Below are 27,641 nucleotides of genomic sequence, written 5' to 3'. Positions count from 1 at the left end.
CAATCCTCCCACCTTAGCCTCCCGAGTAGCTAGGACTACAGGCACATGCCACCACACCCAGCTAGTTTTTATTTTTTAAAGGCAGAATCTTACTGTGTTGCCCAGCCTGGTCTCAAACTCCTGGCCTCAAGCAATCCTCCTGTCTCGGCCTCCCAAAACATTGAGATTATAGGTGTGATATGCTGCACCCAGCCTCTGCTTTCTTTCAAATCTAAAAAGGCTTTATTGACAAGGTGCCTGATTTCCCTTGGGGCTCATCCCACATTACATCTAGACACTATGAGTACTACTTACATTTACAAATTAGGATATTGCCTTGTTGCTTTCTGTGCGTGTATTCATTCATTCATTTTCCTCCTTTGAAATGTCATTTTACCCTTACTTGGCTAATAATACTAGCTATACAAAGCACTCAGTTGCATGCTGCCAAATTCCAAATGGCTTATTGCTTTTAGAAACCGCCTCCCCCTCTGACTTTCAGCAAATTCTTCTAGCCTTTTGATAACTTAATTCATATCCTTTCCACATATTTATCCAAAGAGGCAGCTTTTTAATTCTGGCACAGTCACCCTTTTTTTTCCTCCTGGGCTTTGATACTACCAGATGCTAGAGGAAAAACATTTGCAATATGCCTACAATCTATTTCAATATATAATTCTATCCAATTGAATGTCAGGCATTTCTAAAGAATGTTGTTGGTTGATTTAACGTCCCTTGCCCAAGTTGAGGTTTTGATTTGAAATTGCATATTGGAATGCTTTGTATTACATTTTGCCCCAAATTTATAAATCTATCATGGATTCTCCCTTCTATCTTGCTTCCTTAATAGACGAACTATCAAGAATGAAGTTTAGCATGATATCTTGAGAAAGCAAAAGAAGAAAATCTTATGCTTTTGAAAGGGAATGTGCCCTCAGGCAAAAGTTTTAAAAAATTCTCTGTCTTGTAATACATGTTAGGAAATGCCAGTTGTCATGCATGCAGCTTAAGATGGATTAGGATTCCATCACTGATCATGGAATAAATTCTTATACTTTTAATCTTACAAGTTCATTTGCGCCAAGCAATTAGAAAAAAACTGTGTTTGGATATAGTAGAATGTGTCGACCCTCTTAAGAGTACTAGCAGTTTCTAGAAACAATTTAGCAGAATTTTTTCCAAAAGTATTTGGCAGGCCTCATATCCCCATGAGTATACTAAATTTCTTCTCATTTAGGGGTGGAGGTAGGTAAGGGGGACCACTTGTGACCATATTATTCAAACACAGTAAATCTCTTTGTATGGTTACATTGTCTTAATGAGGATGTTTTGCAGAAATCAGAATGCTAGCTTTTTCTTTGAAATGGTTATTTAAGTATAGACTTTAAACATTACTTTTAAATGGGGTTTAATGGAGTTTCTAAAAATTGCCAAACCAAGTGTGGTATTGTTGGTGAAATACTTTCCTTTCAGTTGTAACTAAAAGAAGATATCGTTTACTTCTTGAACTTTACAGTGACTTTGCATTTGTGTTTGTTTAAAAAAAAAAACTTTCTAGAAAAAAATATTAAAGTTTGTCCCAATAAAGTTTCTTCCAAAGTTGTGATAATATAATTGACATAAAACAAGTTTAAAACACATTAGAGACACATAATACTTAACTTACTTCACTTGAAAGACCAACGTTCAGCAGCTACTTCCTCCAGATGGATTGGTCTGTAAACATCAAGTGAATCATTAGTTCTGGGTTTCAATAAACAGGGGAAATAATCTGCTCCCTAATTTCCATAGAAAACTTCTGAGAATTAATGAAACTGTATGTAAGAGGTGGCTATATATTCTTCCACATGGGTACTGTTTCTAACCACTCATTCATTCTTTTAGTCATTCAGCCAATAAGTGTCTAGGGAGGGTCTACAATTCTAGATGTTGAGGATTCAGCAATGAATAAAGCAGACAGTGTCTGCCTTCATGGAACTTACTCTCTTTTTCTTTTCTTTTCCTTTCTTTTTTTTTGAGACTCTCTTTATTTTTTTTTATTTTTTATTTTTTGAGTCTCCCTTTGTTGACCAGGCTGGTCTCGATCTCCCGACCTCAGGTGATCCGCCTGCCTCAGCCTCCCAAAGTGCTGGGATTACAGGCGTGAGCCACCACACCTGGCCAGAACTTACTTGCTAATGGAAGATGCAGATACTAAACAAGTAAATGGTTAAGTATATAATATAATTTTAGGCATCAATAAAATTTCAATGAAATCTTGCTAAAAGTGAAGCAGTGTGAGGAGCTATGAGAACATAAGGGTAGGAGTGGGGTGGTTTGACTCCTTTAGATCCAGGGGTCACAAGGAGGGGACATTGGAGAAGATACCTGGATGAAGCGAGTGAGCCATGTGAACTGGGAGGGGTGTCTCCAGTCTAAGGAAAAGCACAGGAAAGTCCTTGAGACTGGAGTTAACTCAGGGAGTTCTAAAAAGAGCCAAGAGGCTGATGTGCTGGAGATCTGGGGGCTGGGAGCACGAGGTAGGTAATGAGCCTAGAGTTGTAAATGGGGTAGGATCATGTAGGGCTTTAGGGCTGTAGTCAGGAGTCTGGGTTTTGTTCTAAGAGAAATGAGAAGCCCCTGGAGGATCTGAATAGGTTAGTGACTGGTTCTTACTTATATTTCAAAAAAATCACTCTGGATGTTTGCAAAGGGTTGCTTCGAGTGAGCAGGGATGGACACAGGGGTGCAAGTTGGGAAGGTACAGCTTCTGTCTCCGGGAGAGACTGATAGTGGCTTGGGCTGGAACCACAGCAGAGCAGGTGGTGAGAAGTAGGCTCCGAGTACATTTCAAAGAAGAACCAACAGAACTTGCTAATGAGTTTGATGTGGGAGATGAGAGAAAATGGAAGCAAGTGAGGCTGATTGCTAGGGTTTTTGCCTGAGCAACTGGTGGAACAGGGACACCATTTCCTCGGGGAAGAGTGGTTTGGGGGTGGTAATCAAGTTTCATTTCGGGCAGGTTTGAAATGCTTATTAGACATCTAAGTGGAGAAATCCACTAGGCAGTTCAACATGTGAATTCTAGGGCAGGAGGTCAGGCTAAAGATATGGATTTAGAGCCATCAGTATTTATAAGGGATTTAAGCCATTGGCCTCAGTGAAATCATCTAGGGAGAAAATTTTGATGGAGAAGATAAGAGGTCCAAGGATGGGCTTGAAAAGTCAGGAAGAAGGAAAAGCCAGCTGCAGAGGAGACTAAGAGCTGAAGTAGGAGGAAAAGCAAGATGACAGCGGTTTCCAGAAGCCAAGCAAAACCTAGTCTTCCTATATTAAGAAAAAAATGGAAGCAGCTGATTAACACCCTTTCAGGTCCTGCACCCTGAGCTTCGCTCTTAAGAGGCTCCTGGACTTGGCCAGGCTGGTGCTGTATCTTGAGCACTCAGGTGACACATTCTGTCACTGGACTGAGGTGGGATGATATAGGTAGTTCAGAATTCAGCTCCAGAACCAGGCTGCCTGAGTCCAAATTCCAGATCTATCAGGAGCAAGTCATGTGGCCTTGTACAAATGACTTCCTCTACGTCTCCGTCTCCTCATCTTTAACTGCGAATGAGAGTCAAACCAATTTGTGGTTACTGTGAAGATTAAGTGAGTTAGGAGATGGCAAGTCCTTAGAATGAATGCTTCATCAGCAGAAGATGCTTTCCTATTTACTAATTGAGATTTGTACTTGCTCAAGGTCATATGACTGGTAAGAGTTGGAGCTGCTCATTGAGCCCAAGTTTGTTCAGCTGCCAGTCTCAGCCTCTTTCCCACCCCTGTCACTGCAGCCTCCGCCTCCCGGGTTCGAGCAATTCTCCTGCCTCAAGCTCCTGAGTAGCTGGGATTACAGGCATTCACCGCCATGTGAGGCTAATTTTTGTATTTTTCAGTAGGGACAGGGTTTCACCATGTTGGCCAGGCTGGTCTCGAACTCCTCACCTCAAGTGATCTGCCCGCCTCAGCCTCCCAAAGTGCTGAGATTACAGGCGGAGCCACCACGCCTGGTCAAATCTCAGCCTCTTAACCAGCTTGCTGTCCTGCCTCCATACAAGATTCAGGGAGCTGGAGATGGTGCTTGACTTTTGCATGCAATGGGGGTGCTGGAGCAGCTCCTGCCAGCTCACGGTGCCAGCTGTGCACACGCCTTCCCAGCTGCACATCAGCCAGGGTGGAGGTGTCAACAGATGCTACACTTAGGGATTTTCCCCCCACCAAGAGTCAGTTGTTAAATATTTACCAGCACAATACTGTCCATGGAGAACCCCCCAGGAAGTCCAGACACATCCATCAGTTAATCCCCATGGTAGGATGGTTTTGCTCATGCAATCTTCTAAACAGAGACGTTGAGGAACCAGGTATAGAGGCTTTCTCACATGACCAGTGGTGAAGCTCAGGTCCAAATGTGTCCTCCTTACAGTGGGAAGGAAGACAGCTTTTACCAGCAAACCCAGCTCCCCGCACATTAGGTAGTTCTAAACGCCCCCTCTCCAATAGCCCTTCTCACGTTGCAAGTTTGCTGGTGCTGTTGACCTGTGTGGCTTTGTCTCCCTGAGCGGGACTAACTCTGAGTATCAGGGAGCCTGAAAGATGAGAGGCCTACACAGCTACCGCCTCCCATCTGACATTTGGCCCAAGGCAGTCGGCGTCACCCAGTCTTAACATCTAGCTGCCCTCGCTGGACACAAGGTTCCTTCCTGTTTTGAGCCTGAATCCCTTTGCCTGCAGCTTCCACTCCTTGGGTTTGGCCCAGCCTTCCCCAGAATAAGGCACTGCCCTTTATTACACCACGGCTTTGAAACTGCCGGGGACACTCACCGCGCCCTCGATTCCCACTCAGCCCAGTGGCTGCAGCCAATCTGAATGGCTTCGTGCCCCAGCTCCCTGTGGCTCACCCCAAATGCTGCCTCTCTGGGACACCTCCATTTCCTTCAGGGCGACTTGAGCACCACCTCTTGGTGTCATTGCTGTATGTCCTTTCCTCACAGTCGTCTGGTTCCACTGCCATTGCTGTCCTGCCTGTCTCCCTGCTGGGACGCATGCCACGGAAAGGTGGTGACTGTCTGTTGGTGCCCAGCGTGGTGCCTGGTTCTCCATGAGTATTTGTTGAATGCGTGGCCATACCCCACTGGTGAGTCAGACAGGCCAGGCCCGTCCTTCAAGGAAATAATGACAGACTGAGACCAGTGCTATGAGGGAAATAAGCACAGTCCTGTGATTTGTTGGGGGGCACACTCCAGACAGAGCGATCAGGGGAGGCCTCCCCAGAGCTGAGACCTGGAGCTGACGAGCAGCCCGTGGAGAAGAGATGGCCAGAGGGACCAGCCAACGGGAATCCCTGAGGCAGGAAGGAGCTTGTCCCAGCAGAGGGACAGAAGAGCCCAGCACAGAGCAGAGGAGTGAAGGGGTCATGGTGCGGGGCCCTCAGAAGAGGTGTGATCGCCTTCCAAGGGCAGGAGAGGCTGCTGAAGGGTGTAGGTGGGAGGCGGCCCGATCCTGCTGTGAAGAGGCCGCTGCAGCAGGAGGGAAAGCTCTTCTCTTCTTGCCTGACTGGCCTGTCGGGAGTGGGCAGAGGCAACTAAGGGCCCCCTGGCACCTAGGCCTCTCTTCTCAGGCCCAGGCTCCCCTCCCCAGGCATCTCAGCCAGACCCTCACCTTTCCCTGGGCCCAACACCAACCTTACACCTCAGTGTGACTTTCAGTCCCCCTTTAAAAGATGTATATTCATTTTTCCATGGCTGTGGTGACAAATTGCCACAAATGTGGTGGTTTAAACTAACACCAATGTGTGATCTTGCAGTTCTGGAGGTCAGAAGCCTCCCATGGGCTCACTGGAGCTACTGAGGTGTCCCCAGGGCTGAGTTCCTTTCTGGAGGCTCTAGAGCCATCTCCTTGCCTTTCCAGCTTCTAGTGGCCACCGCATTCCTGGGTTCCTGGCCCCTTCCTCCATGTTCAGAGCCAGTAATGACCCGTCCCTCACACCCTTCTCCGATCATCATGTCTCTATCTCTGCCTTGAGCTGGGAAAGGTTCTTTAATTTTAAGCACTTGTGTGATTAGATTGTGCCCACCTGGGTAATCCTGGCTACTTGTCCCATCTCCAAGTCCTTAACCTGATGCTATCTGCAAAGTCCCCTTGCTAGAGAAAGTAACGTATCACAGGTGACATTGATTAGGACATGGGCATCTTTGGGGTCCATTATCCTGCACACCACAGGACTCCTGGATCTTAAAGGATCAATCAAATACAGTGTGTGAACTGTCAGGATGTAGATTCAAAAACTGACTTTAAAGGACGTTGTTGAGACTATCAAGGAAATGTTCACATAGGTATTTAGATGATATAAAGGATTTAGAATTAATATTGTTAAGTATGTTAATGGCATGTATCTTTACCTGATATTTGATTTGGAATATTACAGGAAAAACAGGGAGTGAGACACCTGAAACAAGACTGGCAAAATAGGCCGGGCACGGTGGCTCACACCTGTAATCCCAGCACTTTGGGAGGCCAAGGTGGGTGGACCACCTGAGGTCAGGAGTTTGAGACCAGCCCGGCCAACATGGTGAAAACCTGTCTCTACTGAAAATACAAAAATCAGCTGGGCGTGGTGGTGCATGCCTGTAATCCCAGCTACTTGGGAGGCTGAGGCAGGAGAATTGCTTGAACCTGGGAGGTGGAGGTTGCAGTGAGCCGAGATTGCGCCACTGCACTCCAGCCTGGGCGACAGAGTGAGACTCTGTCTCAAAATAAATAAATAAATAAAAGATTGGCAAAATACTGATAATTCATCTGGGTGATGGATGAGGGAGCTTCAGTGTATTATTATTTTGCAAAGATTTAGAACTTTTATTTTTAAAAGTTGAAAAATATAAATAGATAAATATATGTGTAAAAGCAGTTGTAAGAGGTTAAGGAGACACATGTGGAACAGAGCTAAGGTCTGTTCTGGCTCCGTCTTTGCTGTCATCCCACCACTAGGATGGCCACCATATGTCCCAGGGAAAACATCAGGCTCACTGCATCCCTCCCCCACTGAGAGAACCTGCCTTTACCATCTTTTATGCTGGGGCCTCTATTTCAATAAAACCAATATTCAGAATTAAACAAAACTTCAAAGGTTATCTTGTTTGACCATCACCCCCTCTCCCCAGCCCTCCCACATGCAATCCAGGAATATGCTAAGTGCAGCAAAAGTGATGAAATAACCGTAATGTAAGGTTTTATCAATTGCTTACTCAAACCAAAATGAAATTCCTAAGTAGAGCTGTCTGTGCCCATGTTCAGCAGGAATGTTTCACATTTTTGTTGGATTTGAATATCAAAGAACCCAGACATCTCAAAGGGACCTTCCCAGCGGTGAGGGGTGAGGGGTGGAGGCAGAACTCAGCCATGATTGCCCTGCAGAGCCAGGCTCCTCTCGGGCGAGAGGTGCTCCGCTTGGGTCCCTCTGGTTCAGGATGTGCCACCACCACAGTCTTAGGCAAAACCCCAATTGTGGAGTCCTCCCAGATAAGGTTTCCCAGGCATCTCCTTTGCAGACCGCAGACTGGCCTGAAGAGGGCAAAACACTTGTTTCAGACCTCAAAGATGATGGATGATTGAGATCTCAAATGACTGACATCTCAGAAAGACAGTACTATTTTCCATATTCCTTGGAGGTAAATTCTGGGGCAGGAACATTCTCTCAGACAGATAGATACAACCCAGTCCTGCTTCCTGGGACTTTTTATCCCCTTGCATTTTGGCCGCAGAGCCCAAGGGTGGGGTGGAGGGGTGTGTTAGAGGCAATGAGAAAATGGAGCACTACCTGCCGAGAGGAACGCCAACCAGGGCAAGATGCTGGCTCTGAGAACAGAGAGAACAGAATAAGGCCCCTGTCTGCGAGCACCTGTCTTCCTGGGGGAACTTCAGATAGAAGTGGATGGGTCATCAGCTGAGGAATAGTTTTTGAGGATGTTCTGTAGACACACTGTGGAGATTTCAAAGAGGGAAGGGGCCCTACCAGCCAAGGATTTCCCAGCTACCTGGGAGACAAGACGCAAACACATCAAAGGCGACTCACAGTTGAGAGAGGCAAATGGCAAGCACTGTTAGGAACCCAGAGGGAGACAGGCGGGAAATTAGGGACGTCCACCTGGAGAAGCAGAAGAGACTGCAGGGGCAAAGGTGTGGAGACAGTGGGCAGACCAACCTCAGCAGGGCAGAAGGTCCGGGGGGGCATCTCCACACCAGCTGGCCAGGGAGCTTGTGGATAACGCTGACATCTGCCAGGTGTTCCTGAGGCTAGGGACTGGTCTCCTGGGTTGGGGTTCACACTCTGGGAAATGGACTGGCACTCAATGAGGTCGTGAGGTAGAATGGGGCCAGCCAATGGGGGCCTTGAATTCTGGGCCAAAGATATGGAATGTGATTCCAGGGGTGGGAGTTATTAATGGCTTTTGATTGAGAGAGTGGCTTCATGATAGGGTTCTCTTAGGAAGACCAGTGAGACAGCAATGGGCTGAAGGAATGAGGAAAAATACAAAGGAAATTGAACTTAAATTAACATGGAGTGAGAAAGGGAGTGTAAAGAATTTCATGACTGGATGTTGGAATCAAGAGAGAAAGATGTGTAACGAAAGCCCTCATTTATTAAACACCACTATGGTCAAGGCATTCACCTCTCAAATAATCCGGTGCATTCATGTAGTCTTCAGCTTACCCATGATGAAAAAGAGGCTCAGAGAGATAAAATGACTTGCACAAGGACACACAGCTGGTCTGCACTAAAGCTGGAGTTTTAATCTAGGTCTAACAGAGTCCACATGGGAAGCCCTCGCCCTTCCTTGTTCAGGTGACAGGGAGAGTGTATTCGTTTTCTCTTGCTGCCTTAACAAATTGCCACAGACCTAGAGGATTAAAACAACACAAATATGTGATCTTGGAGTTCTGTAGGCCAGAAGTCAGACAGGCGTTTCACTGGGCTAAAACCAGGACGCAGCAGTGCCTTTTTGGAGATTGTGCGGGAGAATCCACCTCCTTCCCTTTCTCAGCTTCTAGACGCCACTGACATTCTTTGTGTTGAGTCAAGGAATGTGAGTAGCCTCCAGAAGCCGAAAGTCCCCTTCCTCCATCTTCAAAACCAGCAACATTGCCTTTCTTGGACCCTTCATCCCTAGCCACATCTTTGTCTCTGACCACAGTCAGGAAATGTTCTCTGATTTTAAGCACTTGTGTCATTGCAGCAGACCCCAGGAGAACCCAAGGCTAACCTTTCCACGTCAACATTTGTACCTTCATCTCATGCTCAGAGTCCCTTTTGCCATGGGAAGTAACATTTTCACAGGCTCTGAGGATTAGGACATGGGCATCTTGGGGGCTACGATTCTGCCCGCCACACAGAGTGAGCCTGCTGTGTGGACACGGGCCTCAGCAGCAGGTGGTGTGCCCATAGCTCTGTTTCAGTAAGCCCTGTGACAAAGGGGACTCAAGAGAGAATAAAAAATAATTAAATAGGCCAGGCATAGTGGCTCACACCTGTAATCCCAACACTTTGGGCAGCAGGGGCAGATGGATCGCTTGAGCCCAGGACTTCGAGACCAGCCTGGCCAACATGGTGAAACCATGTCTCTACTAAAAACACAAAAATTACCCAGGCATAGTGATGCACACCTGTAATCCCAGCTACTCGGGAGGCTGAGGCACAAAAATCACTTGAACCCAGGAAGCGTAGATTGCAGTGAGCTGATATCATGCCACTGCACTCCAGCCTGGGCAACAGAGCCAGATTCTGTTAAAAAAAAAAAAAAAAAAAAAAAAGGCCAGGTGCGGTGGCTTACGCCTTTAATCCCAGCATTTTGGGAGGCCGAGGTGGACAGATCACAAGGTCAGGAGATCGAGACCATTCTGGCCAACATGGTGAAACCCTGTCTCTACTGAAAATACAAAAACTTAGCTGGGCATAGTGGTGCACGCCTATAGTCCCACCTACTCAGAAGGCTGAGGCAGAAGAATCGCTTGAACCCAGGAGGAGGAGGTTCCAGTGAGCCGAGATTGCACCACTGCACTCCAGCCTGGCAACAGAGCAAGACTCCATCCCCCACCCAAAAAAAAAGAAAAACAATTAAATAAAGGACAAAACCCAGACATTTGAAAAGGAATAACATGAGGAAAACAGCCTGGTTAGAGGAAGGTCTAGTAGCGAGGACAATGCACTCAACGTTTGTTCTAAGCACAGAACACATTCCGTGCAGTTACTCCTGCTGTCACTTCCACTCTGCATTGTTGTCAAGGCTAGCAGCTATGCCATCACCCTTCTAAGAGCCTGACTGCAGACGTAAAGGTGGTGGTGGCTAGGTCTGTGATTTAAGTGCTCAATTTTAAATGAATTCCCCAAATTCTAGAGTTAAAATACCTTTTCTTCATCTTAGGCAACTGTCTAAAATCTGTGTGTCTCTCCAACCACCTACTCCTCTATTTTTTTTACGAGTAACCATCACCTTAGCAGCCAGACACTCCTTTGTTCCGAGGGTAAGCCATTTCAGAAACTACCAATTTTATGGACATTACCTGAACTGATAGGATTGTGGAAGCATGAATAAAAAGTGCAGGCTATAATGAAATTATTAGAAAATAGGGCAGCAACTGGGTTAATTCAAGCTCAATATAATCCTTTTTTAATTTAAAAGAGTCATATCATTGATTCATCTGAAATGTAATAGACTGAAGAGCCTATCGTAACGTGTTAAGTTTAGAAATATACAAATCTCTTTTTGGTTTCTCTTATTTCATATAAAAAGAGACATGGTATTTAATTACAGATCTTTCAAAGAAAGAAAAGGATAACTTAGAAACATTAATATCACATACTTTGGGCAATAAACTTTCAAGCTTATTGAAGAACCTTTTGATTTTTCAGTTATTTTGATGATTTAATGTAAGATTCAGTATCAGAGATTGTTGGGATGAGAAATTAGGAAATACTCAACTTCAGGTGAAGACATTTACATTTGAAACCTATCATTTCCTTGTGAAAGGACATGGATTTAATTAACTGCATATATGACTACTGTGTGCATTCTGAGGTGAATCTAGCAGTTAGATCAGCTCCCAGGAGTTCAACATGAACAAGCTTTTCCGGGAGAAAAGGCAAAACAAACCCAACTTTGAACACTTCAGAAATGGAGGCCACATTTAGACATGTTTGGTTACCATCGACTTTAATGGGAACTACTTGTCTATTTCTGGGAACCAGAATATGACCTCGGCGGGGAAAGACTGAAATGGAAACAGAGAAAATAAAAAGATCCATTGGGCATGAATGCTCAGAGACTCCACAAAGAACTACGTGTCACAAGGGGATAAGTCCATATTTTGCTAATGAAGACTACCTTTATCTCTCAGAGAATGGCCAAATGCTGCTATGTTGTCGTTACAAACTGTTTAATCCTGAAGAAGGAAGCAGGGCTGGTTTCAACACTATTTGCAAATTGCTAATTGACAAGAGGAAAGTTAGAAATTACAGAAATGACTGGACTCACCTCCATTCTGTGAGTACACACGCACACACACGCACACGTGCACGCACAAACCCACGCCAACAAATAGGCAATGAAAAGTCTCTTATTGGCATCAAGTTTCTGGCATTGCTGTAACTACGTACAAAACAAGCGATACATGAAATGGTAGCGACATCTGTTCTAAAACCTGTGGGGCTTTACTCACAAAACAGTTGTAAAATCTTTGGGGGACAAAAATATTTTTTGTATCTATGCAGATGCTTTCCTCTAAGGGACAGACACACACCCACACAGAGACACGCACACACAGTCACACGCAAATGAATGTGTTGACCTGAAAAGACAGGAATAAGGAAAGTAAATGTCATCCACTTCTCTAAAATGCTTCTTTAATTTTTCTTCTTCAAACGAAGCTAAATTTATTGCTTTAGATGTGCCTTTTATTTCTTTTTTTTAAATCCCAGAACATATTAATTGTCATAAAGCTGAATTTAAGATTCCAGTTAGTAGGCTGTGGTAACATACAAGTAGATGCTAAATGTGTTTGTTTTGATTTACTAGGAAAACATCTTCTGACCTTGGAAATGAAATCATTTAGTTGTCCGTTTGTTTATGGCCAAAGACTTATGGAGCGTTCTGGATACTTATGTTAGTGTATCTTTGAAATTCTCTAATCCGTGGCGTGTGGGAAGTTACACAGCTTGGATCTGAGCATCACTCAGGATGTTCCTCATTAAGGAACCCAGATTTGCCTCCTTCCCACAACTCCCCAATATTAGTTTACACTTATTACACAGCAAATTGTCCATGCTGAAAGTGAACTGCAGATGGTAGGATTTAAACACCTCGTTATCAATTTACCCTCTTAGTAAACATAAAGTTTAGAGCTTGCTTCTTAATCAAGCTTCAAGTATGTTTTCCAAAAGAAAGTTATTTGATTTTTTGCTCACTCCAAAGTGTCTTTTAATATTATGTAGCATATTTATAATGTTTTGAATTTTTAAAGCAACTGGCCTCTAGCAAGTTAACAATTTATTCTATTAGAGTAGTTTTAGAATGAGGATATTGTTGATTTTCCCATCTTCGGTTTGGAGGTATGCAGTAAAACATTTTTGTGGACTGTTCACAAAGCCACGGCATTATATGTTCTTTGAAATCATCGATCTGATAGCAAAAGTTCATTCTGCTTGCCGACTTCAGTATATACTTGGGTCTTGCTAAAGGTAGTGTGGCTCTTACAGTTATTGGCATGATCCTATTGTGGATGTTTTCCTGTGGAAAGAGAAGCAAACTCATCTCTTTCCATAGCATTCTTTAATCTGTAAAGTGTTGTTTCTGGGAAAATAAGGGGTGATGAAGTGTGGGAGGAGAGCCGTGATTCCTTGAGCTCATGCTGAGCAGGGAGGCAGCCGCTCTGAGGGTTCTGTCCATACCTGTGAGAGGGGTACCTGGTCGGCAGGCCCTGCCCACTCTGTTTTCCTGAACATACTGAGCTTGTTGCTGTCTGTACACCACAGTTAAACCCTTCACCCTTGATTTTCGTTCGCTTCACCTTTGCAATACCAGTGGCTCTTCTCACTGCAGCATCCTACATGCCACAAGCTCAGCAAAACCCTGGGGTTTCTCCCTCCTGCCAGAAGCCACAGGAAAGGAAGAAACGAAAAAGAATTTTCAGAGAAATGGAGGAGGGAACAAGACACTCAGAATATAAAGAAATGGAGAATCCAGTAGTCTTGCCTGTGGCCATTGGGTAACAAAACCCAAGTGACAAAATAATTACTCTAGTCATTTAGTTTTAGCCAAAATTGCAAGTGCTACAGAAGTGCTAAGTGAAGCTTCGAAAGTCAACCCAGGGCTGGGAGCGGACTGCCGACGGCAAACTGTGTGCTCCCCGCAAAACAATCCACCCCTTTTCTAGAAAATGGAGATAACTTTACGAGCTTACCTCAAGTAATTATTTGTGAGAAACAATTGAATGAGTATGGAAGAGGTAATGAGTGATTTTGAAATATTAATACTGAAAGAAGCTCTGCTGAAATCGGGTATGTTGAATGTGAGCGGTTTTAAATTTGGTGGAGATAAAGAGACAGGAGCCACGCCTGTGATCCCAGCACTTTGAAAAGCCAAAGTGGGAAGATTGCTTGAGCTTGGGAGTTTGAGACCAGCCTGGTGACATAGCAGGACTTTGTCTATACTAAAAATAAAAAAAAAATTTAGCCACGTATGGTGGTGCCTGCCTGTAGTCCCAGCTACTTGAGAGGCTGAAGTGGGAGAATCGCTTGAGCTTGGGAGGTGTAGGCTGCAGCAAGCCATGACTGCACCACTGTACTCCAGCCTGAGCAACAGAGTGAGACTCTGTCTCAAAAAAAAAAAAAAAAAAAAAAGAGACCTGAGCAAGAGTATAGGTTGGTTTCAAATCTCTGCTCTGCCACTTACTAGCTGTGTGACCTTAAGTAGGTTACTGAATCCTCTGAGCCTCTGTTTCCTTATGGGTAGGAACTATCTCACGAGGGCTGTGATAATAACTCAGGTCATGGCAGGTAAAGGTCCAGACCCATGACAATGGCGGGGTGATGTTCATCAAATGGTAGCTATTACTGTTTACGTAGGTTAAGATAAATCGGTCACCACTGCCTCTTATAAATTGAAAAGAAATCCCTCTCATACTTATAAGCTATTGTATTCACGGTTATCAGTGAGATGTGGGTTGAGTTATCTGATCAGGTAGACAAGGGACTGCCCCTTGGAAGCCTTTAAGCATACCTGTGGAGGAGAGCAGCCACGCAAGAATTCTGAAAATCCGTTCGTGGCATCAGGTGAGAGAGCACACCGCCATTCCAGACTCTAGGACATTCTTGGAGGTATGACGATCGTTTTGACAGCACACGGGGGACCTGCCTGGCATGTTGATAAAATCATCCAGGAGATTTTGCAAGAGCTAAAACACCGAAGCTGCTCCCTGAGACCTGGCCTTTGTCTCAAATATGCAGCTCTCTTCAGATGGAAGAGATCAGGTGCCGTGGGTCCTGGACTGGGCGAAGCAGGTCATTTGATTCTGGTATTCAGGCCACACTAAGAACCAAGTATTCCCAATGTACCTAGTGAAAACAGGCTACAAGTAGCCTAAAAACGATGTCTTGAAAGATTTTTTTTAAATTGTTTTTAGTTGTTGTTTTGCCCTTGCTAGGAATAAAACAGGACTGAGAAGCCCCAGAGCTCTTAGGAACCCCATTCAGCAGTATCGCATTGCAAAGTTCCATTTCCTGGCTCTCAGTAGCCCTCTGTGATAGTGCTTTTGGGACCCAGCACTGCTACATCTGGATATTTACCTAAAAAGTTTGAAATCTGTATGTCAAGAGATACCTGCACCCTCATATTTATTGCAACAATATTCACAATAGCAAAGATGCGGAATCAACCTAAATGTCCATTAAAGGATGAATGGATAAAGAAAATGTGGTAGATAGACACAACGGAATACTAGTCAGCTTTTAAAAAGGAATAAATTATGTCATCTGCAACAACATGGATAGAACTGGAGAACATTATGCTAAGTGAAATATGCCAAACATCAACAAATACCACATGTTCTCACTTATATGTGGGATATAAAACAATTGAACTCACAGAAGCAGAGAGTACAGTGGTGGGTACAGAGGCTGGGGGGAGGTGGAATGGGAAGATGGTAGTCAAAGGGTACAAAGTCTCAGATAAAAAGGATTAAGTTTGATTTTTTTGGACATCTGCACAATGTGGTGAATATAGCTAATAGTTGAGTACTGTACATTTCGATATTGCTCTGAGAGTATATTTCAAATGTTCTCATCACAGAAAATGTTAAATAATTTATCATTATGTTACAAAAAATAATAAAATTTCAAATGTAATTGTCCACTTTGGAAAAAATTCATAAATTTCAGAATTTATGCCAATAATTCACATTTTAATGAATCAGAAGAAAAAATAGCTGGTCATTTGTTCAAATTGTTGAATATACAAAGAACTCCCAGTTCATGTGCCCACTCCATGAAATTGGGAATATCTGGAAAAAGGTCTGGCGTGGATTGGTCCTTGGATCCTACAAGTGAGTGAGCCTGGCCTTTAGTGCCCCACGCGCATGTGTGAGGTGGGACAGCAGGCCCCGGTTGATGGACACAGCCTGTGGGCACGTGCACTGCCCTCAGCATAGCCGCCTCAGCACTTCAGGACTTAAAAGGACCTCAGAGTCACTGAATCAAAGCTCCATGAGAGTCAAATTCCTCTGTGAATTCCTTGCAGGGAGGGTGGGGAAAACTGTCCAAACCTCAGTCTTTTGAGGGTGAGTTTAATTTTTGAAAACAGCAAAACTTCAGACAAAGCCAACTCTAGTGAAGAAGGTCAACAGCCAGGATGAACACATTAAAATAAGGTGGGGTCAAAAGATGACAAAACTGGTTTGCTTCTCTGACCCACAAAATGGTTCTGAGAGGTAGTTCCAGAAGCACCTAGAGTAACACCCTCCTCCCACTGCTGCTGCCGGCACAACCTCACCAAGGGTGGATGGAGCGCTCATACTAACATCTTTAAGGCTGGGCGCAGTGGCTCACACCTGTAATCCCAGCACTTTGGGAGGCTGAGGCAGGCAGATCACCTCAGGTCAGGAGTTTGAGACCAGCCTGACCAACATGGAGAAACCCTGTCTCTACTAAAAACACAAAAGTAACCTGGCATGGCGGTGCACGCCTGTAATACCAGCTACTCGGGGGGCTGAGGCAGGAGAATCGCTTGAACCCAGGAGGTGGAGGTTGCAGTGAGCCAAGATCACACCATTGCACTCCAGCCTGGGCAACAAGAGTGAAACTCCGTCTAAAAAATAAAATAAAATCTTTAAAAATGGGCATCATCTTTGGCTCAGAAATGCAATTTTAGGAATTTATCATAAGGAAAGTATTGAGATGATAGATAGTATCATAAGGAAAGTATTGAGATTATAGATCTATTGAGATAGATAGATAGAAAGTATTGAGATGATTAGTTCAAAGATTGAACTAATAGGAAGTTTGGTGCAGTGTTGGTCACAGCTTAAAAATTTGAACTGGTCTAAATGTCCAACAGTAGGACTGGCTAAACCTACAAGGGCATATAAAGTCGACAGGATACTGTGCAGTCATGAGAAATGATGCTACCAAAATGTTTCTGTTGATACAGAAAACTGCACACATTCAATGAAAAGAGCACACAACAGATGAGTGGACAAAAAGCCATGAGATATGTACACAATGGAATACTACTCAGCCATAAAAAAGAATGAAATCCTGTCATTTATGGCCATGTGGATGGAACTGGGCAAACATTAAGTGAAATGAGCAGGGCACAGAAAGTTAAACACCACTTGTTCTTGCTCATTTGTGGAAGCTAAAAAAGTTTATCTTATAGAAGTAAAAAGTAGAGCAGAGGATATTAGAGGCTAGGAAGGGTAGGGGAAAGAGAGGGATAGGGAGAAATTTATTAAAGGATACAAAATTATAGCTAGATATGAGGAATAAGTTCTAGTGCTCTATACCACTGTAGAATGACTATAATTAACAATAATATGTTGTATAGTTTCAAACAGCTAGAAGGAGAATAGTGTATGAACTCAACAAAAAGGAATGATAAATGTTTGAGATGATGGATGTACTAATTACCTTGATCTGATCACTATGCATTATGTGTATTGTAACATTGTTACATACCCCATGAATATGTACAATTATTATTTATCAATGAAAAAAAAAAAGCAGGTTACCTACAGTGTTAAGATATGATCCAGGCTAAAGTTTGTAGATCATAACTTGATCTACGTGGGGAGAGGATAGAAAGTGATATGGAGGCTGGAGGCAGAGGCTCATGCCTGTAATCCCAATACTTTGGGAGGCTGAGGCGGGTGGGTTACTTGAGGCCAGGAGTTCAAGACCAGCCTGCAACCCTGTCTCTACTAAAAGCACAAACATTAGCTGGGCGTGGTGGCTCATGCCTGTAATCCCAGGTACTCGGGAGGCTGAGGTACAAGAATTGCTTGAACCCAGGAGGTGGAGGTTGCAGTGAGTCAAGATCACACCACTGCACTCCAGCCTGGGTGATAGAGTGAGACTCCATCTCAAAAAAAAAAGCAAGTGATATGGAAAGACATGTGCCAAATTGTGAATGGTGAGCAGGATTGTGGATATTTTTTACATTCTTTTAGCTTGTCTATATATTCTGACTTTTCTGTAACAAAAAACTATTTTTATAACAAAAAATAATACAGGGAAATGAGAGAGAGAGCGAGAGAGATTTTGCTATCCTTAAAGAGAAACTATGAGGTTCCTGTATAGTTTGCTGGAGCTGCTGTAGTAAAGTACTACAGATTGAGTGGCTTCATCAACAGAAGTGTATTGTCTCACAGTTCTGGGGACTAGAAGTTCAAGAGCAAGGTGCTGGCAGGGCTGGTTCCTTCTGAAGGCTGTGAGGGAGAATCTGTTCCTGGTCCCTCTCCTCACTTCGGGTGCTTTGCTGGCAATCTTTGGTATTCCTTGGCTGCTGCGGCATCACTCCAGCCCCTGCCATCATCTTCACGTGGCATTCTCCCTGTGTGGGTCTGTGTTCCAGTTTTGTTTTTTTATAAGGATACCAGTTATATTGTATCAGGGACCTACCCTACTCCAGTATGACCTCATCTTAACGAATTACCTCTGTACTAACCTTATTTTTAAATAAGGCCACATTCTGAGATATTAGGGGTTAGGACTTCAACATATGAATTTGGGGGAAGAGCACAATTCTACCTGTAACAGTACCCAGGGAGATGGCCACACGGCTCCTACCCCACTGAAGTTAACGCCTACCTCCCACTGCAACCCACCTGGCTGTTGTCCAGCATGAGCATGGGCCAGGATCAGGAGCTATGGAGTGGCATCACTGACCTTCTCCTTGTAGTGCTCCAGGTCCAAAGAGATTATGATGATTACTGAGACTTGAGCACCACATCCTCCCTGCTTTGGGATGCCCGGGCCACGGCTGCAGATCTGTGTGGGCACTCACATTAGCACCTCTGATCTAGGAAGCCCGGTTTAAAGATTCGAAAGGAAGGCGTAATCTAAAGAAAAAGAAAGGACACATGCCAACTTTTGCTTGGATATAGGAGTTGTGATTAAAAAGCAACAATAGAAAAACAAGAGAGAAGAAAGAAAAAAGTATTATGAATATTACACATTAAATCCCACACATGGATGTTTATAGCAGTTTTATTCATAATTGCCAAAAACTGGAAACAATCAAGATGTCCTTCAATAAGTAAATGGGCAAACAAACTGTGGTACGTCCATGTGATGGGACATTATTCAGCAGTAAAAAGAAAGGAGCTATGAAGCTCATTTATGAAAAGCCGTATCATTCACAAAAAGACAGAGGGGCCAGGTGCAGTGGCTCACGCCTGTATCCCAGCACTATGGGAGGCTGAGGTGGGTGGATCACCTGAGGTAAGGAGTTCGAGACCAACATGGCCAACATGGCATGGCCAACATGGTGAAGCCCCATCTCTACTAAAAATACAAAAATTAGCTGGGCATGGTGGTATACGCCTGTAATCCCAGCTACTCGGGAGGCTGAGGCAGTAGAATCGCTTGAACCCAGTAGGCAGAGGTTGCAGTGAGCCCAGATTGTGCCACTGTACTCCAGCCTGGGTGACAGAGCAAGACTCAGTCGCAAAAGAAAACAAAAAAAACAAACAAAAAAAACATAGAGGAGTTTCAAATATACACTGCTAAGTGAAAAAGCCAATCTGAAAAGGTGACATATTGTCTGATCCCAACTACTATATGGCAAAACTGTAGCGATGGTAAAAAGATTGCTGGTTGCCAGGGGATGGGGGAAGGTGAATAGGTGGGGCACAGAGGATTTTTAGGGCTGTGGAACTATTTTGTATAATACTCGAATGGTGGAGACATGCCATTAGACAGTTGTTGAAACCCATAGAATGTACCACACAGAGTGAATCCTAATGTAAACCATGGACTTCAGTTAATGATAAGCTATCAATATTTGTTCATCAGCTATAACAAATGTACCACACCATTGCAAGATGTTAATGATTGGGGAAACTGTATTTAGGGGAGGGAAGAATGTGGGAACTCTGTGTACTACCTGCCCAAGTTTTCTGTAAACCTCACAAGACTATTAACTAAAAAAAAAAATCACAACTCCAAAATATATTCTGAATAAAGAAATTTAAAGGAAATCATACACTTAGCTACCCTAAAGGAGCTCTTGGCAGATAAAAGTTTGGGACACCGCCAAGAACTAGCTTGTTTTCAAAGGCAGCTGAGAAGACACAGATGCCCCAAGTGTGACCCAGCGGGATGCCCCAGGATTAAAACAGCCCTGCCTGCTCACACCCATCTCAGACTCAATAGAGCCCTTCCAATCTCGCTCAGCAGTGTCAGGCTTGGGGGAGGGGAGGTAGACCCAAATTCTTACTCAAAGAAAAAACAGTTTGGAACATCCACAAGAGTGTCAACAAGTTATGTAGATCTTATCAGCATGGCATTTTTGGTGCCTCCCAGCTATCCAGCAAGGCTCCACCAGCCTGTTCACACCCTGCGGCTTCCCACGCACCCGAGCCTATCAACACCTCGGAGGCTCTGCCCAGCAGGCCTGCCTCCCCAGGGCATGACCAGCCCAAACTTTCTCTCCTTCCTCATCCTCTCAGGATCCCATCGTACCATCCATCCCCTCGGTCTGCACTAGAACCTGCTGTCCATTCCTCTGCTGACATTCTGTACCTTGATTGAGGCTACATGTCTATAAATTTAAACAATACCTTTATGCTCACTTTGGAAAGAATACTCAAGGTGGAAAATGTGGATGTCACACCCGAGGGAAGAGAATGTGTCGTTTCAGTAACGTGAGAAATTATGCAATGTCACCATGGAAGTATTTTAAGCTTATACGAGGTGTTTCCATGTTTGCAGATAAAACATCACGATTTTGCAAAACTGTGGAGAAGGGATAAGGCAGGAGACTGAAAGCCCTTCTAGTTCCAGTTATGTACATACGCTGCTGCCTGATCATGCAGACTTTCTAGTGTACTTTTGTTAAACAATGCAAAAAAAAAAATTTATTTAGACTAATGAAAATGAGAGTCTTTCTATCTCAGCTTTCTTTCACAGTTACTTGTTCATTACACTAAAGTCAGTGAATGGCTCTCTGTGTTTGTTTTCGTTTTTAGGCAGCCTTAAGTGCCTTGAAACAATTTTCTGAACAAGGACTGGATCCAATCGACGGAGCAATGAATATTGAAAAAGGTTCTCTTGAAAAGTGAGTAAATCACATCAGTATTCTCACAGTTTTAATTGTAACTGTACAAAAGATAAGGCATAGATAATAATGTTTTAAAAAGTCAAGACAATAGTATCTACATCTTACACAATTATTAGTAATATAATTAAATGTAAAGAAATGAAAACCAGTATGTATGGCCATACACATCTCCTGTAATATTTCTGTGAAAGTTTTAACCTACTAATTGATCATTGATTTTGCATTTCTTTGCCTTTGTTGGAAATATTTGTGTATTGTCCTGACTGTAGAGACTTGTAAAACTTACAAAAGATTGTTTTTCACTTCATACTGTAGAGCATTGTCTGGCTAAGCCATTTTCAGAGGTAAAAGTTTTCACTCACATTCCTGCTAAGTTGTGGGCAAAGCGGAGAGAAAAGAAAAAGAAGTTGAGAGGAGGTGCCCCTCCCCTTGGCTGTGTTTGGTTTTTCGTATTGTTTTCTATGAAACACCAGCACACGTTGCCACAAAAGTGTGACTCCCAAGGGCTACAAAGGTAAAAATGCAGCTATCGTAATTATTTCTGAAATCCAGATCGTAGCTTTGTTTTAATGAGATGTGAACAGAACGTCTCATCAAAGAGACTGAATTTGGGGTCTCTCCAGAGACTCAATTTATACTGAAAAAAAAAAAAAAAGGAAAGGTTTATATTTATACAGTAGAATTCAAACTCTTTCCAAGCAGTAATAATAGCAGGTAGGATCTCAGAACACATGCAGGAGATAACATTTTTAGGTTTAAAAGAAAATAAAAATAGTCAACTGAGGAAGTAAAAACCAGATATACTGATCCTACAGTTAAATGAGCATTACAAAAAAAAAAATTAATAAGAAAAAACAGCATTTGGTCATTAATATCTAGAAGGTGAGAGCGTGAGAAGAAAACATTTGGTAAACAGACGTGGCATTTTAAGTTGTCTATAGATCGGCAACCATTTATAAGTTAATTTAATCAAAAACATTTCCACATGATCTCATCAGTAGACTATCTGAACATAAATATTGTTGTTTCACTTTAAAATGTCACTTTTGTGGTGACCTTTGAATCCTCTGTGCCATCTGCTAATAAACATGTCTGAAGATGTGCAACCCCAGGCCTTCAGCTCTTGTTAATGTATTAATCTTTCAGACAAGCCAAGCATCTGAGAGAGAAAGCGGACAATAACCAGGCACCCCCGGGCTCCGTCGCTCAGGACTGCAAGAAATCAAACTCGGCCGTCTAGCAGCTCCCAGAACCTGCGGCTGCCACCGCATCCTTATAAACCTGTCAGCACGCATGAGGGTGTCTGTGTTCAGGGAAATGAATGACTAATACCATTATTTGAGTCTTATGTGAAGACAACACTATTCTAACACAAGAGATAATATACATGGTACTGTTTATTCAACTGGGGAAAAATAAAACTTTGAGCATTTCCCTTGGAACTCGAGATCAGATCATAACTCATTTGCCCAGAGGCAGCAGAAATCTGATCCTGCTACTGGAGCTTAAAATAACAAGTAAAGAAAAGTGTTAGAAACAAAGCTAAAATTTTAACATGATTAATAATAGAGAAGTTGGGTTTGGTTCTGTTGTTATGATTGTTTTGTCGTGGTGCTTGTGTTCAGTTATATTCTCTCTCTCTCTCATTTTAAATAATGCTTGACAATTCAAAAATGAACCAATGATGTGCTGTGGAATGTGATGGTTGTCTTCATATAGAGTCACATGGTTTCTCTTTTTATGCAGATATTTATAATCTTCATCCTATATCAGTAGGAATAACTATAAGGTGCACTACAAAAAAGATGTATGCAAACAAACATGTTTTAAATCAGGTCAGATATTTGATGAAAAATACAAACTAATGTTAGGAGCAAGTAGTTTCAACATACTCCAGGAGCTGAGAAACAAAACAAAGCAATTGTGGGTTTTGAGCTCCATGTACTCTTAGCAAGTAAGGGGGCGTCTTGCCCCTATATATCATTTTCCCGGATTCCACTCCCTGTTGTGGGAATCGCGCCCACCCCCATCCATGTGTTGTAGCCACTCACGGTTTGCATCAAGAGTGTTTTTTGTAACTGCCTCTGGACTTGGGACAGTGAGTAGGATCAAAAATAAATAATGTACATGGCGGGGAAGGGAAAAACCTGTTGGAGTTGCTTCCAGCCAGCCACGCTCCAGGCCAGCATGTTGGAATCCAGCGTGGAGCAAATGCAGTAAAAATGTGGTTGGTTTCTGTGTGAAACGCTGCTGTTGTTCTTTCGTTCTCTCACGCTCATCTTTTAAATATCACCTCCGTGAAACCCATCTGAAAGGCCACCACCCGGCCTAGTCACCCTGCCCAGCAGTGGGATTAGAGAACGGATAGGCTGTACCTGCGAAACTGCAGAGCCGCCTCCTGGGTGACTCGGGCCGGTTCCTGGCCAACGTCATCGCATTGTTCAGGCTTTCTCCTTATTGATTTGCAAACGTTGTGCAATGAGAAAACACTATATGGTCTAACTGCTCGACTCAACATGACAATAGGAATATAATTATGTAAGATTTCACAAGCAAAACCACCACAAATCATGATCTGGCTGACTCACACGCGACTGGAGAATAAACAAACAGCAACATAAGGAAATAACTCTAGGGTTGTTTTTAATGATTCCCATGTGGGGAAGTCCGTCAGTATTGGGAGGGCTGGGTGCCCTTTGAGGAAATAGGTTATGTTACATAAACCTGAGTCCTTGCGAAAAAAGCAGCACATTCGTAAAGTTGGAGCTCACAAAGGTAAACTGGATGGAAACACAGTCCTGCTGCCTGACACCAGGGCTCAGAGGGCCCTAAATCATTCCCTTTGAAGGGCATAGGCCTTTCCTTCTGCTAGGCCTTTGCCACCGGAGGTTTAGACCCTCAGATGGGGCAAGGGACTGCTTCAGGCAGGATCACTGAAGTGGATCTTCAGTTTACCCAATGCAATAAGCATAGGCTCCCTCCGGCAGCCCACATCGAGCTACACCAAGGCTGTCAGGTCTGTAGGAGAGCGATGAGCTCCGGGAACAAACACAGCTAATCAGTTCTCACGACCCAAGTACCTAAAGGACTTAACTCTTGAGCTGTCTGACACAGCTTATCCTTAGATAAGTCATCCTTAGAGCCAATATATCCATGAATACAGCCATGGTGGTGGGGGCGAGGGAATGGAAATTTGCATAGGAGCTCAAGCTTAGTAATAGCTTATTTATTCAAAATCCCATCCTCTCTACCTGCTCACAGAGCCCAGGAAGGCCTTCGGGTATTTTCTCTTGCACAGCAGCACTTCCTGGGAACCGCCTGGGTTTTCTTTGGGTTGAATTACCAATGCAGATGATGGGTGGCCTGCAGTTGTTGGCAGGGACCCGCTGCAACGCTCGGTTCCAAAGAGCAATGTTATATATCATTAGAGGGGAAACCATTAAGTAGATTTATTGAAAGTATGTTTCTTCAGCACAAGGAGATATTTTTGATGAAAAATGGAACTCATTATTCTCTAAAGGACACAGATTGACTTATCTCGTTTATCAATTACAGTGTCTGCTTTCAGCTTTTCTCAATCAAAGCAATGGGCTTTGTAGTCGCTTTCCAGAGCTGAGGCCAATGTGTTTTATGAAAAAGGCTTATTTTTACATTTTAATTGGAAATATAATATTGCACTTTGGAACTCTGACCATCCTTTCCAGGACAACTTGCCAGAGATCAATGGTGAGACATCACCCGTCAGGCTGTGACAGACATCCCTCCCCTTTCCCGGGGTGACCCCTCTGGTAAGCTGTCCTAGCATTCTTCTCCCCAGAAAACATGCTTAATAGTGATTCTTTTTGACAGCTTCAACCAATTTCCTGTACCATAAAATAAAAATAGCTTAATGTAAAACTTACCTTATTATACAGAGGTTTTCAGGACTCCTAGTGACTTTGGAAACGTGGTCCAGACCAACTGACTGGTACTTAAATCTTGCTGCAGGTGGGTTATCACTGCAATTGCCTAAAGTTTGTTTTGTACCTTTTAATTTCCAAAGGCTACCTCTTACCACTATGACCAAGAATGATAGAGAACCTAACACTTTTGTACACAGAGCTGACAAGATGTTAATTGCATAATCCTGTGTGAATTTATCTTTGAGCTGCCCATAGCCTGACCCACTGTGATATAGGCACCAGATCAATGTAGAAATCATACATTGAATAAATGGACGAATGGATGATTTATCACTCAACACCCATTGAAGAAATAAATGTTAAATCTCGCTGTTTCTTTACATGACACAGAGGCAGGCACCCATGACAATGGTGTTGCTATTGGTCAGATATTATATTTGCAATCCAAGAGGAACCATGACATTTTTTAATCAAGAACATGGCAAGTCCAAAAAGCTCTCACTTCAGAGGACTTTGGACCCATGGAACCATCCTTCCCCCGTATTCCCATTTCTGTATTTATATTCCGTCCATCAGCTGACAGATTTCATTCTAATCCCAGATACATTCCAGTTTCCACAGTCGCATGTGCATAGCTTCGTGAGGAGGGACTTTGTAATATCTGGGTCAAAACAGAGATTGCCTTAGACCTGATCAAACCCAACAGTCTATTTCTGGCAGACACTACCCAAGTTCCATCTCACCTTGCCAAGACTTGTTTAAAAGTTACCATGTTGAGGAAGCTTTCTTCTTATGTCCCAACCTCTTAACAGAAGTAAGAGCTTCCTTGACTGTATCCCCAGCACACTCTGATGTGTGCTGGAAATTCAGAAAATAAACAAACAAAACAAACAACTTCACTGTAAGGAAGCCACGCTAGCAACTGGGAAAGACAGACAGATAAGGAGATGAGCCTGGATAACTGAGCCTTCTGTACTCAGAGTCACTGTGCCGTAGTCATTGTTCACCTCCTTGGCTCTTTGGGTCAGTCACATTCATTCCCTCATTCACTCTACCATGCTTTGGGCACCATGCTATTTATTCTGGTGACACTATCAAATAAGCCAGTTCTGCTTTCGTGGAAATTATACTCAAGTGGTAATCTCTCACTGCCACCCACAGTCCAAATATCCATGGACCCCCCCCCTCCTCACATATACATATATTAGGTTTAAAGCTCTTTAAGCTCACCAACACTCAGAAGACCAATCAACCTAATTTATTCCTCACCATATCTCCTGACCCAGGACCAATGCCCACCTTAATTCAATAAGTACTCAATAAATGTTTGTTGAATAGATGAATGACCCCAAAAACTCTGCCTGATAGGTCTGCCCATCTAACTGCATCAACGTTGACCTGCATACATGGACAGAGAAATCTGGCCTCCTGGGCAGAGCCTCCTGCCTGGGTGAAAGCTTCTAGTTCTAGTTCTGTTAGTGTGTAGCCTTGCCGATGTCATTTAGCATCTTCAAGTTTCAGCTTTTCAAGCAAAAGTTGGAGATAAGAATATGCAAGACTACATGGACTCTTTTTAAAAGTGCACAAGTTGTGAATGTAAATACAATACTTCAATCAAAGTGAATGAGTATTAGGGAAAGAGTAATGGTCTAGGAGTCAAGTCTAGGGGCCTGGTTCGGACACAGATGTGACCTTGGCAAGAGATGTGGCCTTCCTGGGCCTCAGTTTCCACGTGTGTTAAATGACGGCCCCTAAAAGCACTGCAGCTCTAGACCAATCTTCCTGTTAGTAATTCTGTTAGTACCTCTATAGTGGTATGCTTATATTTAAATTTTGTCTCTAATACATGTGATTTTTAATCAAATACCTGGAAGGAAAATATCACTCTTATATCAATCAAGATTCTTTTGATTGCAAGTTATAAAAACCTATTCAAACCAGCAAGGGGAAATTTATTATAAAGCCAGAGGGATGCTTCACAGAACCTATGGGCAAAAATGTAGAAAGGAACTGGGGCCAGGAAGTGGAAGGCTGTGGGCAAACCTGGAAGTTCTTTCTCAGTTCCGCATGCCCTCTACCTCTCCGTCTCCCTCTCCCTCTCTGTCTCTCTGTAAACTAGCCCTGCTTCTCAAGTACACACATAGGAGAACACAGTTACCAATAGAACCCAAGTTTGCAGCCACCTGAAGAAACACCAAATGTCCCTCTTGATTTCATTCCCATTGTCTTAGGAAGGAGCCACTGACTGACCCATCTTGAACCAGGCATTCACTCCAGCCCACATTGCACAAATATGGCTGCCCCAAGCTTACCCTTATGGGGCATGGTGGAGTCATCATCAGAGAAGAGATAATCACTGTTTTGGGAGACAACCCAATAAATATCTGCCTCAGCTACTTCCCACAGTTTTCAGAGGGCAAAGCTCATTATAACCACGTGCTAATTCTTATTTTCAACATTAACAGTGAAGCTTAAGTAACTGGGTTACTTCTCCCAAATATCATAGATTGCTCTCACGTGTGCGAAGCCTGTAGTATTTTGTCTGGTTTTGTTTAATCCTTTCAGTCTTTAGTTTCAAGGGTCTGATGAACCACAGAACTATCCTGAATGAGTCATAAAATTACCTAGAATAAGAACTGAGATTTTTCCAGAGATCTCAAATTAGTGTATTTTTAAAAAGCCTCATTTCCTCAGGCGCACAGGGATAATGAGAAGCATAGGCAGTGGAGTGTTTGTTCGTCCTCAGTGATGTCTGCAGACCCAAAGACCAAAGGCCACTTCCCTGCTTTGTTAGACTGAGTGGATTCTACCTGTAAGGGACTTTCTGATTCTTACAACTGAGGTTGGGAGAAACAGAGGCAAATTTGGTCTAATTCTCTTTCAAATTTCGCTCACAAGTTTTCAGAAGAGCCCAAAGAAG

The 27,641-nt window shown here is 43.4% G+C and overlaps 1 protein-coding gene across 1 annotated transcript in view; it reads left to right on the top strand.

Annotated features, from left to right (window-relative positions):
- The window catches only part of LOC105522843 (double-stranded RNA-binding protein Staufen homolog 2-like), a 166,387-nt gene extending 143,323 nt beyond the window's left edge, over positions 1 to 23,064 (top strand). The window contains exons 5-6 of the mRNA XM_011957437.1: positions 20,728 to 20,816; positions 21,966 to 23,064. Of these exons, the coding sequence (XP_011812827.1) occupies positions 20,728 to 20,816; positions 21,966 to 22,059 (183 nt within the window). The 3' untranslated portion in view covers positions 22,060 to 23,064. The remainder of the gene's footprint in view (positions 1 to 20,727; positions 20,817 to 21,965) is intronic.
- The last annotated feature ends 4,577 nt before the right edge of the window (positions 23,065 to 27,641 follow it).

Source organism: Colobus angolensis, unplaced genomic scaffold, assembly GCF_000951035.1.
Source record: "Colobus angolensis palliatus isolate OR3802 unplaced genomic scaffold, Cang.pa_1.0 Scaffold440, whole genome shotgun sequence".
NCBI lineage: Eukaryota > Metazoa > Chordata > Mammalia > Primates > Cercopithecidae > Colobus > Colobus angolensis.
Note: the sequence above shows the minus strand (reverse complement) of the source record. Positions and strands in the feature narration are given on the sequence as shown.